The 13,002-nt window shown below is 39.1% G+C and overlaps 4 protein-coding genes across 6 annotated transcripts in view; all 4 read right to left on the bottom strand.

Moving 5' to 3' along the window:
- Positions 1 to 12,189, bottom strand: part of tex2 (testis expressed 2) — an 82,464-nt gene extending 70,275 nt beyond the window's left edge. For 2 of the 3 annotated variants that reach the window (XM_067424668.1, XM_067424698.1), the window contains exon 1: positions 11,970 to 12,189. The gene's annotated coding sequence lies outside the window, so the exon portion shown is untranslated. Of the gene's footprint in view, positions 1 to 11,672; positions 11,942 to 11,969 lie in introns of those variants that run through there. The other variant, XM_067424676.1, reaches the window with a different exon arrangement.
- LOC137049167 (dentin sialophosphoprotein-like) lies at positions 1,103 to 7,762 on the bottom strand. The gene is made up of 5 exons (XM_067427578.1): positions 7,005 to 7,762; positions 6,213 to 6,506; positions 5,587 to 5,801; positions 5,297 to 5,496; positions 1,103 to 1,117 (listed from the first exon to the last, which is right to left on the bottom strand). The coding sequence occupies exons 1-5, from the start codon at positions 7,760 to 7,762 to the stop codon at positions 1,103 to 1,105; spliced, it is 1,482 nt and encodes a 493-aa protein (XP_067283679.1).
- LOC137049161 (uncharacterized) lies at positions 8,123 to 8,656 on the bottom strand. The gene has a single exon (XM_067427567.1). The coding sequence runs from the start codon at positions 8,654 to 8,656 to the stop codon at positions 8,123 to 8,125; it is 534 nt and encodes a 177-aa protein (XP_067283668.1).
- Positions 9,424 to 10,494, bottom strand: LOC137049156 (dentin sialophosphoprotein-like). Its single transcript, XM_067427553.1, has one exon. The coding sequence runs from the start codon at positions 10,492 to 10,494 to the stop codon at positions 9,424 to 9,426; it is 1,071 nt and encodes a 356-aa protein (XP_067283654.1).
- Positions 12,190 to 13,002: the final 813 nt, after the last annotated feature.

Raw genomic sequence — 13,002 nt, 5'->3', positions numbered from 1 at the left:
CTAATTTTTTTATTTTGGGTTCATTTCAAGCCAGCCATAGTATTTTTTTAAACAATGGTTGGGTTAAATAAAAATGAGCAGCAAGTTGAGCAAACATTTAAAACAACCTAATCACATTTTTTAGATTGTACTTCAGCTAATAGTTATATGAACCTGTGCTTTTATATCTTCCAGAATGTCTTTCCCCCCAGACTTTAAAGTAAGTGCATTACTTTGAGCACATTTTTATAAACTGAGGAACAAGCTGATATTATTGTCTTTGAAGCTGACAGAACGCCATAGATCTGTTACACCAGCCTAGACATTCATTAGAAAACCTGGATTTTTCCTTTAACTGTAAGCACATTATCACCCAGTGAAAGCTGAGTCAGACAGACACATTGCTTTGACACGCACACACACGCACGCACACACACACACACACACACACACACACACACACACACACACACACACACACACACACACACACACACACACACACACACACACACACACACACACACACACACACACACACACACACACACACACACACACACACGTAATCTTACAGTAGACTAAAGAGCTCTCTGTCCTGTATCATATCATGTCCCCCTTAGTCATGAATCTGTCACCCCAGTAAGACTGAGACAAACGAAAACGAACAGAAAGAGGAACACTATGATGCACTTTATGAGCTTCTGTTTCAACATGCAATGACCTCAAACATGTGCACAGTAAAATCACTACTGCAGTATGCAATCCACTCCATTATTATCAGTTACTCGCATACACTGCCATTCAAAAGTTTTTTGATTGGTAAGATTATTAATGTTTTTAGACAAAGTCTCTTATGCTCAACAAGCCTGCATTTATTTTTTATAAAAAAATACAGTAAAAACAGTAATATTGTGAAATATTTTTAAAATGTAAAATATCTGTTTTCTATTTGAATATATTTTAAAATGTATTTTTTTTCCTGTGCTCAAAGCTGTATTTTCAGCATCATTACCCCAGTCTTCAGTTTCACATGAGCCTTCAGAAACCATTATGATATGAGGATTTGCTGCTCAATAAACATTTATGATTATCACATTCAGTCTCCACCCAGTGTCACGGATCACACTTCAAAAGCCTGCGGATGGCACAGACACACAACACTTTTACAGTTTCATATGTATATCATCATTAGGGAGGATCACAAACAATTTCATGTATCATCACACAATTGCCAAACCATGGCATGGTTCAAACCATGGTAAATTTTCCATTATAAAAACGACAACAGCTGTAGCTTTATGACAACATATAGAAACATCACACACAAAAAACACAAATGAAATTAAAGTCCTCTTTCGAATGTTACCTTTCATGTATTTTGTAATACAGCTGTTTGTAAATGTAAAAGCTCTGCAAAAATCAAAGTTCAGATGAATAAAGTTATTGTCTCCCAAAAGAAAGAATCATTTCTAAACTGCCTTCTTAACGAATCGTCACTCTCACTTCCTGTTACAAACCTATGTTTATCCGCCCCTCGGATTGAGCTGCCAATGGTGAGTTTCCACCTTTGGCAGCTCAATCCGAGGGGCAGCTCATCACCTATGTAACAATATAAAAAAATTTGCATACTGACCATACTGGTCTTTATTGGCTGCCCGCGAACAACATCTACTTTGACCTTCAAATACTGTTTGTTAAAAGTATGAAGACTCGCACTAGAATATTGGTTCTGTAAAATCAACACCATCATTACTGTGGATTACTGTAGCATGTGGATTCATTTCATGCTTCCTTTATGTCCTTTTTGGAGCTTTAAAGTGTTGGATCCCTTTGACTTTTATAATACGGACAAAACCAACTGAAACATTCTCCAAACTTTCATCTTCTGTGTTCTGCAGAGGAAAGACCATCATACAGGTTTGTAGCCTGACAAGCCAGAGCCACATCAAGATGTTTGGTCTGGAAACTCACCATTGGCAGCTCAATCCGAGGGGAGGGATAAACGGTTGACTTTAAAGCTCCCTCTGCACGCGATTGGATAGCGCTACAACCAACCAGAGCAACGAAGGTGAAGCAGAGCTAGTTGACAGATTAAACTTTCGCCGTATCCGGTCGGCTAAACTCCGAACACATCTTCCCTTCTTAAGAATGACTTCAGTGCCGTTCTTTGTTCTTTTCTCAGAGAAAAGCTTAACTCCAAGACTTCCAGAGTCGCGGTCAAAGCTGATTCGAAAGACTGCCGCCGTTCGCCAGCTTCTGTGTTTACTAGAAGCACACAAACGCAACTCGGCCGTCATTATGTTAAGCCCCGCCTACCGACTCTATACACGATGTGATTGGCCCGACCAGAGTGTGGTTTTTACAGCTCAGAAGTGGCAGAAGGCTTGTGGAATGACATATAAATGATGACAGTTAGCATTTTTGGGAGGTTGGACTATCCCTATTAAGTCTACAGGTTCTGCACTGTCAGGTGTCTCCTCTAGAGGTTCAAAACCGTGCTCAGATTTTGTCAAGACATCTCAATTCAAACTTAAAGATTTCTCATCAAATTCTCCTGAGAACAAACGATTGGACTGTGCTCGTATTGCATGTCAACAATTGATTCATTACCTAAGAAGTATACCGAGCAGTAAAAGAGCGAGCTGCGAGCAGGATGCAGACCAGCTGGGAGACGGTCAACGAGCGCTCAGGTGTCCTTCAGTGTGTTCAGATGTGCACTACCCAGGGCTGTTTGTTCTGACACATTACACAACGCAGGTTAACGTGTGCACTGACTACAGAGAGCTCTGCTTTAGTCCCGTCAGTCAACACTAACAAACATACCGGTAACACTCATGCAGCTTTAATGAGCTCTTAACACTGTAAATAAAGGTGCCCTTCTGAACCTGAGTGTGAGACAGCATAGTAACAGTCTTTATCCAACACTATTCTAATGCTCAAAGAAATGAAAAAGTTGGTTGTTCAATGTTGAAATGTATACTTAACACTATATTGTTCTACTTGAATATACTTCTTACTCGTTCTACTTGACTCTATTTTGAATTTAACCTGAACTGAATGGGAAAGATAGAGAGGTACGTGAGGAGAAAATAGTACTTCTGGTCCAGGATCCGGGTTGACCAATGTAATCATGACGCACATGAATTAGCAATGTGAAACACCTGATTTATTTTAAAATCTACAAGCACTGTGCGCTGTGAATGTATTAATACATCCTCCTCTGTGTGTCTGTGTTATCATAAATGTGACAATACTTGGTCTCTTAAAGGGATAGACTCTTTCATCACATACTCAAATTACTGACAATCTTTGAAACACAAATTAAGTTTTTTCTAAATTTGTGGCAATAGCCAACAATACATTGTATGGGTCAAAATGATACATTTAGCATTCATTAGGATATTAAGTTTAAGATAGATTGACTAAGATATTTAGTCAATTTCCTTCTGTAAGTATATAAGAAAAAAATATTATTAGTAATATGCATTGCTTAGGACTTCATTTGGACAATATTTTCTTAATATTTATATTTTTCTGCACCCTCAGATTCCAGATTTTCAAATATTTGCATCTCACGGTTAGCCTGGTCTTACCAGAATCTCGTACATTTAATTTGTGCAGAGAGTCTGGCCACTCTCCATTGACAAATGTTTACTTCCGCGAAGGCGGGTTCTCTGCTGAAGTTTAAAACTATTGGATATTGGAAAATAAATGTGCAGGCCACCTCAGTGATAAAACCATATAAAACCTAAAACATGTGCATTCAGATTGTGATTGTGTTATTCACGGTGGAGGGGAATGTTGGGATCGGGAATGCACTGCTCACGTAGTACATAACATGATTGTATACTGTAAATAAAATGTCATGCCGGGGATTTTTATGCGGGTGGTGGGAAACGGATGGCAATAAAATAACTGACTAGCCTCTGTAAATGATGGCAATACCGTAAATACAGTAGGGCTGTTTCGAATGCCATTTTTTGAGCTTCGAAGCTTAGGTGGCAATCAATATCGAATATTCGAAGCTTCGGTGGGTGGGGCTAAATATATAATAATAGTGTCGGTTTGCATTTGTATCATCTTTCACGACTTCACGTTTCACTCTTCGGCATCGTAAATGTGTTGCGGCAGACCCAGTGGAGTGCAGTATTGCATTTGGTGCAATATGATCAGGTGGCACACATTCTTTAAATATGATCAGGTGGCACACATTCTTTAAATATTAATACACATTTAATAATCTTTTAAATAGAACAGTTTCCGGTACGCATTACACGGGCAGGTTTATGCTCCGAAAACGGACAGTGCACAAGTGATACAAAACTACACAGTGTAGTGTAGTCTGGCTCCATTATCATCATTAATTTTCTGAAGCCTTCGCCTTCAACTACATTAATGGGCCTCATATCCATAGCGACAAACTCTACTATGGCATCTGTTATCTCTCTCTTTCTTTTTTCTGTTAACGGTTTTCGGAATTCCAGGATCTGCTGTGAAGGTTTGGGTTTTGTTGAGCATGTTGATGGCTGCGATACCTGTGGATGTACCTATAAACAAATTATTATTAGCCTGTGCTGCTGTATGTTTTTAAATAGTGTCGTATTTGCAATTAGCCTATTTATCATAGCAAATTAAGCACATAAAAGCAGATTTTTTTTTTTTTTTTTTTTTTTGCCGCATGCTACTTTCAGAACTCAGGTGATTTTTCAAACTTGTGGTGCTGTTGTGGTAGGCCAGTTTCAAATCGCATATTTGACACACTACCTTTGTCTTGTCATCCTCACTTAATTTAAAGTGCTCCCAAACAGCTGAGGTCTTGGGCATTTTGTACCTATTCAGTATGAGATGAAACTTTTCCCGAATTCCCCCTGTTGGGGAGGAGGGTCACAACATCATGGCCACGTATAAACTCCAGCAAAGATTGTTATTGCTCCAGCTTTAACTTCTGGATATTCAGCAGTGGTGCCACAACAGAATGAATGGTTTCGTTCACATCTTTCTCCGCCGCCATTACTGAACTACAACTCAAAATAGCGCAGGACATCAACGTCATCGTTCTCAGCCACTCTCTCTGTTCGCTGATTGGACCAGTAAAAATGAAGAAAACCTAACATAACAATACCTAACAATATGCCGCAGTCCCAGATGTAGTGCTGAAGGAAAATGAAAATTGTGCGTAAGTAGAGGGCAGAGCCAGGCTCTCGCGGTGCCCCGACACAATTTCTACCGCGGGGGACCCACACGGAACGCGACTCTAACCAACACAAGACCACACCCCACCTCCCACCGCCCCCACCTGTAACGGGATTCTTACCGATATACACCCCTTCAAGCCCCCCCCACCACTGCTTCTGTAATTACTGCTGCTGTTATTACTGCTGCTGTCTTTACTGCTGCTGTTATTACTGCTGCTGTCATTACTGTTGCTGTCATTACTGCTGCTATTATTACTGCTGCTGTCATTCCTGCTACTGTCATTACTGCTGTTACTGCTGCTGTTTTTACTGCTGCTGTCTTTACTGCTGCTGTTATTACTGCTGCTGTCATTACTATTGCTGTCATCAATGCTGCTGTTATTACTTCTGTTATTACTGCTGTCATTACTGCTGCCGTTATTACTGCTGCTGTTACTATTGCTGTCATTACTGCTGGTATTTTTACTGCTGCTGTCATTACTGCTGGTATTTTTACTGCTGCTGTCATTACTGCTGCTGTTATTACTGCTGGCAATACTGCTGCTGTTATTACTGCTGTCATTACTGCTGCTGTTATCACTGCTGCTGCTGTTATTACTGCTGCTGCTATTACTGCTGCTGTCATTACTGCTGCTGTTATTGCTGTTGATGCTACTGTTATTATTGCTGCTGATATTCCTGCTGCTGCCGTTACCATTGCTGTCATCAATCCTGCTGTTATTACTGCTGTCATTGTTACTGCTGCTGTTATTACTGTTGCTGTTATTACTGCTGCTGTCATTACTGTTGCTGTCATTACTGTTGCTGTTGTTACTGCTGATGTCATTACTGGTGCTGTTATTACTGCCGCATTTATTACTGTTGTTGTCATTACTGTTGCTGTTATTACTGCTTCTGTTATTACGGCTGTTATTACTGCTGCTGTCATTACTGCTGCTATTATTACTGCTGCTGTTATCACTGCTGCTGATGTCATTACTGCTGCTGTTATTTCAGTTGCTGTTATTACTGCTGCGGTTATTACTGCTGTCATTACTGCTGCTGCCATTACTGCTGCTGTTATTACTTCTGTTATTACTGCTGTCATTACTGCTGCCGTTATTACTGCTGCTGTTACTATTGCTGTCATTACTGCTGGTATTTTTACTGCTGCTGTCATTACTGCTGGTATTTTTACTGCTGCTGTCATTACTGCTGCTGTTATTACTGCTGGCAATACTGCTGCTGTTATTACTGCTGTCATTACTGCTGCTGTTATCACTGCTGCTGCTGTTATTACTGCTGCTGCTATTACTGCTGCTGTCATTACTGCTGCTGTTATTGCTGTTGATGCTACTGTTATTATTGCTGCTGATATTCCTGCTGCTGCCGTTACCATTGCTGTCATCAATCCTGCTGTTATTACTGCTGTCATTGTTACTGCTGCTGTTATTACTGTTGCTGTTATTACTGCTGCTGTCATTACTGTTGCTGTCATTACTGTTGCTGTTGTTACTGCTGATGTCATTACTGGTGCTGTTATTACTGCCGCATTTATTACTGTTGTTGTCATTACTGTTGCTGTTATTACTGCTTCTGTTATTACGGCTGTTATTACTGCTGCTGTCATTACTGCTGCTATTATTACTGCTGCTGTTATCACTGCTGCTGATGTCATTACTGCTGCTGTTATTTCAGTTGCTGTTATTACTGCTGCGGTTATTACTGCTGTCATTACTGCTGCTGCCATTACTGCTGCTGTTATTACTTCTGTTATTACTGCTGTCATTACTGCTGCCGTTATTACTGCTGCTGTTACTATTGCTGTCATTACTGCTGGTATTTTTACTGCTGCTGTCATTACTGCTGGTATTTTTACTGCTGCTGTCATTACTGCTGCTGTTATTACTGCTGGCATTACTGCTGCTGTTATTACTGCTGTCATTACTGCTGCTGTTATCACTGCTGCTGCTGTTATTACTGCTGCTGCTATTACTGCTGCTGTCATTACTGCTGCTGTTATTGCTGTTGATGCTACTGTTATTATTGCTGCTGATATTCCTGCTGCTGCCGTTACCATTGCTGTCATCAATGCTGCTGTTATTACTGCTGTCATTGTTACTGCTGCTGTTATTACTGTTGCTGTTATTACTGCTGCTGTCATTACTGTTGCTGTCATTACTGTTGCTGTCATTACTGCTGCTGTCATTACTGTTGCTGTTATTACTGCTGCTGTTATTACTGTTGCTGTCGTTACTGCTGATGTCATTACTGGTGCTGTTATTACTGCCGCATTTATTACTGTTGTTGTCATTACTGTTGCTGTTATTACTGTTTCTGTTATTACTGCTGTTATTACTGCTGCTATTATTACTGCTGCTGTTATCACTGCTGCTGATGTCATTACTGCTGCTGTTATTACTGCTGCGGTTATTACTGCTGTCATTATTGCTGCTGTTATTACTGCTGCTATTATTACTGCTGCTGTTATCACTGCTGCTGATGTCATTACTGCTGCTGTTATTACTGCTGCGGTTATTACTGCTGTCATTATTGCTGCTGTCATTACTGCTGCTGCCATTACTGCTGCTGTTAACAGCTGTCATTACTGCTGCTGTTATTACTGCTGTCATTACTGCTGCTGTTATCACTGCTGCTGCTGTCATTAATGCTGCTGTTATTACTACTGTTATTACTGCTTCTTATAATACTTCTGCTGTCATTACTGCTGCTGTGTACTGCTGCTGTCATTACTGCTTCTGTCATTCCTGCTGCTTTTATTACTGTTGCTGTCATTACTGCTGCTGTTATTACTGCTGCTGCTATTACTGCTGCTGTCATTACTGCTGCTGCTATTACTGCTGCTGTTATTACTGCTGCTGCCATTACTGCTGCTGTTATTACTGTTGCTGCTACTGTTATTACTGCTGCTGGAATTACTGCTGCTGTCATTACCATTGCAGTCATCAATGCTGCTGCTTTTTACTATTGCTGTCATTACTGCTGCTGTTATTACTGCTGCTGTTATCACTGCTGCTGATGTCATTGCTGCTGCTGCTATTACTGCTGCTGTCATTACTGTTGCTACTACTGCTGGTATTACTGCTGCTGTTATTTCTGCTGCTGTTATTACTGCTGCTGTCATTACTGCTGCTGTTATTACTGCTGCTGGTACTGTTATTACTGCTGTTGGTATTACCGCTGCTGTCATTACTATTGCTGTCATTACTGCTGCTGTTATTACAGTTGCTGTTATTACTGCTACTGTTATTACTGCTGTCATTATTGCTGCTGTCATTACTGCTGCTGCCATTACTGCTGCTGTTATTACAGATGGCATTACTGCTGCTGGCATTACTGCTGCTTTTATTACTGCTGTTATCACTGCTGCTGAAATCACTGCTGCTGCTGTTATTACTACTGTTATTACTGCTTCTTATAATACTTCTGCTGTCATTACTGCTGCTGTTATTACTGCTGCTGTGTACTGCTGCTGTCATTACTGCTTCTGTCATTACTGCTGCTATTATTACTGTTGCTGTCATTACTGCTGCTGCTGTTATTACTGCTGCTGTCATTAATGCTGCTGCTATTACTGGTGCTGTTATTACTGCTGCTGTCATTACTGCTGCTGTTATTACTGCTGCAGTTATCACTGTTGCTGCTACTGTTATTACTGCTGCTGTCATTACCTTTGCTGTCATCAATGCTGCTGTCATTACAGCTGCTGTTATTACTGTTGCTGTTATTGCTGTTGCTGTTATTACTGCTGCTGTCATTACTGCTGTTATCACTGCTGCTTCTATCACTGCTGCTGTCATTACTGCTTCTGTAATTACTGCTGTTATTACTACTGTTATTACTGCTGCTGTCATTAGGCTACCATTGCTGTCATCAATGCTGCTGTCATTACTGCTGCTGTCATTACTGCTGCTGTTATTACTGCTGCTGTTATTACTGTTGCTGTTATTACTGCTGCTGCTGTCATTACTGCTGCTGTTATTACCACAGCTGTCATTACCGCTGCTGTTATTACTGCTGCTGTCATTACTGCTGCTATTATTACCACAGCTGTCATTACTGCTGCTGTTATTACTGCTGTCATTACTGCTGCTGCTGTTATTACTGCTGCTGTCATTACTGCTGCTGTTATTACTGCTGTCATTACTGCTGCTGCTGTTATTACTGCTGCTGCTGTTATTACTGCTGTTATTACTACTGTTATTACTGCTGCTGTTATTACTGCTTCTTAATACTGCTGCTGTCATTAATGCTGCTGTGTACTGCTGCTGTCATTACTGCTGCTATTATTACTGTTGCTGTCATTATTGCTGCTGTTATTACTGCTGCTGCTATTACTGCTGCTGCTATTACTACTTCTGTCATTAATGCTGCTGTTATTACTGCTGCTGTTATTACTGTTATTACTGGAGCTGTCATTACCATTGCTGTCATCAATGCTGCTGTCATTACTGCTGCTGTTATTACTGCTGCTTTCATTACTGCTGTTGTCATTACTGTTGCTGTTATTACTGCTGTTATTACTGCTGCTGTCATTACTGCTGCCGTTATTACTGCTGCTGTTATTACTGCTGGCATTACTGCTGCTGTCATTGCTGCTGCTGTTATTACTGCTGCTGTTATCACTGCTGCTGTTATTACTGCTGATGTCATTACTGCTGTTATTACTACTGTTATTACGGCTGCTGTTATTACTGCTTCTTTTAATACTGCTGCTGTCATTACTGCTGCTATTACTGCTGCAGTCATTACCATTGCTGTCATCAATGCTGCTGTTATTACTGCTGTCATTACTGCTGCTGTCATTCCTGTTGCTGTTATTACTGCTGTTATTACTACTGCTGTCATTACTGCTGCTGCTATTACTGCTGCTGTTATTACTGCTGCTGTTATTACTGCTGCTGTTATTACTACTGCTGTCATTACTGCTTCTGTTATTACTGCTTCTTTTAATACTACTGCTGTCATTACTGCTGCTGTCATTACTGCTGCTATTATTACTGTTGCTGTCATTACTGCTGCTGTCATTACTGCTGCTATTATTACTGTTGCTGTCATTACTGCTGCTGTTATTACTGCTGTTATTACTGCTGCTATTATTACTGCTGCTGTCATTACTGCTGTTATTACTGCTTCTTTTAATACTACTGCTGTCATCACTGCTGCTGTAATTACTGCTGCTATTATTACTGCTGTTGTAACTGCTTCTGTTATTACTGCTTCTTTTAATACTGCTGCTGTCATTACCGTTGTTAGGCTCCAAACTAACTTTTCCACTGGTTGCACTGGTGCTAACAACTTTCTCAGTTGGATTCATCAGTCTGGAGCGGTGTACTGCTGTTGTTTATTATTGCTACAGCCAATACACATGACACAATACTGTGAGCAAGTAAGACATGATGCTGCTGTACAATATAGCATACATTAATTACCTGTAGCAGATCTATACAGGTGGAGCTGGGGAAGGTGGAGGGTTTCTGAAAGCTTGCTGCAATGCTAGAGCAAATGCTGTCCAGTATTTAAAGGTTGAACACTGAGCTCATTGGCTACTGATACAGCAGGAACCAATCAGATGTGCCCGGTAGAGAATGAGCGACTTAAAAAATTTCATGACAGAAGTTTGAATTTGAATTGATCATATATGTAAAAGACATAGAGAACCTCTAACTCAATAAAATAATCTTTAATTTCCACTAACCTTGATTATTGTAAAATATTTTTTTTTTTACAATCATTTAAGAGATCACATGTAACACCAGTTTTTTTTATTTCTTTACATTGGCTCCAAGTTCTTGTGATTAAAGCATTGCACGGTCAACCTCCTGTTTATATAAAATAGTTGTTAATTACAGCAGGAATCCTTTGAGCAGGTCTTGTTAGTCGTCCCTCATGCTCCCTTTGGATTTAAGATCAGTAGACACTTTTAAAAAGTAGTTAAAAACCCACTTGTTTATACTTCATTACTCTGTTTTATCTGATTGTCTGTTTTTCATGTCTGTCACTCTTATTTTGATTTACTTTTCTAAAACAAGGTGCTATTTTTAGAGCAGTGATGATTACAATCCTGAAAGATTCATCTAAACACAACTGATAAACACATTTCTCTAAGGAAGGACTACGACGAAAATAAATAATTCTGGCTTTTTGTTTGTTACTCTGCTTATTGTTTTGGATAGTTGAATATTATATCTGTCATTCTTTGCTTATTATTTTGATAATAATTGTAGGCTGAGAGTGAGTTACCATATTTTTACTGTAACAATCTCTGTGGCTTCTATTGTATTAAGGTTACCCCATGGGTCAGTCCATAATCTGACCGTCTAAAATCCTGAATATGATTCACTTTGCCAACAAATGGTGTTATGAAATCACTAATAAAGTACCATAGTGCTGTTGTGGCTTTGGACATGCTACCATGACGGGAAAAACAACACTCAGGACATGAAATATGGTAATACCACATTTCTGCACAAGGTAAGTTAGTAGGACACGTACCTCCTGTTCTTTGGCGTATCATGGTTTATGAATAGGGTAAATTATCCCACACTCCTGACACCATTACTGTACTCTTTGTAACTCATCTAACAGATGTCTGTCAGTTTCCGCAGCATATCAATCGCTCCGACGCGACGCCATTATGTTTCACAACAGATCAACAGATGAAGAACTCACAGGACATCACCGACACCGAAGATTTGCGGTTGCTATGATACTCGTCTGTCTCGAGACAGGGATGCGGCTTATAGCAACGACACACACAGATGATGATGATGGGCGTGAGCGCGATCTTACCATTACACTTCTTCATGATCCTGCCGGAACTACACACAGAATCTCATCCGACACGTTATAAACTCGCGTGTGCGTCCACAATCGATCCCGACCATGTCTGTGTTTATAATCCAATGACAGTCGCACATCAGGGAAGCGGAGCGAAAATAAACCATACAGACCCCCAGACGAGATCAAGCGAACAATGATCCGCGGGAGGTGACGATACACGTCTACAGTCACACACTCTGTGCTGGATTAAAATGTCTGATGGAAGGGCGTGTGTTTGTTTTGGTGTGCTGGACGAACCTGAAAGGCAGATGCGCCCCCTGCTGGATGTGTTTTATATTATATTGTATTATATTGTATTATATTGTATTATTTTATATTATATTGTATTATATTATATTATATTATATTATATTATATTATATTATATTATATTATATTATATTATATTATATTATATTATATTATGCATTGTTATGTTGTGTCATATTATATGAATTATATTATATTGTGTCATATTATATTAATATAATTAATGTAATATAATATTACATAATGTAATATAATTAACATATGACATGATATAATGTAATTAATGTAATATAATTCATATAATATGACACAACATAACAATGCATAATATAATATAATGTAATATGTCATGTTATGTTATATTTGTCAATTAAATTATATTTTATCATATATTATGTCATGTTATGTTGTTATTTACTTCTTTCTGCATCGTGGCTGATTTGTTGACTGTACAAATAAAAAAAAAAGTCATATTTTTTCATTTTGACTGTGAACAACACAAGTGTGACTATTTTTTTTTAACAACCATTTAGCTTTTCATAATCAATTCATTTATTCAAACTACTATTATTATTATTATTAATGTTATTATTTGTATTTTATTTATTTATTTATTTATTTATTTTTTGGTCACACAGTGTCAAAGATTTTCATACCATTTTGAAGATGTTTGTTTTCTGGTCTAAAATAACCAAACCACGGGTGTCACAGGGTGTTGGTTCATGTTTTTAAG

Source organism: Pseudorasbora parva, chromosome 2, assembly GCF_024679245.1.
Source record: "Pseudorasbora parva isolate DD20220531a chromosome 2, ASM2467924v1, whole genome shotgun sequence".
NCBI classification, from domain to species: Eukaryota; Metazoa; Chordata; class Actinopteri; order Cypriniformes; family Gobionidae; genus Pseudorasbora; species Pseudorasbora parva.
This window is presented reverse-complemented; position numbering and strand designations above follow the sequence as displayed.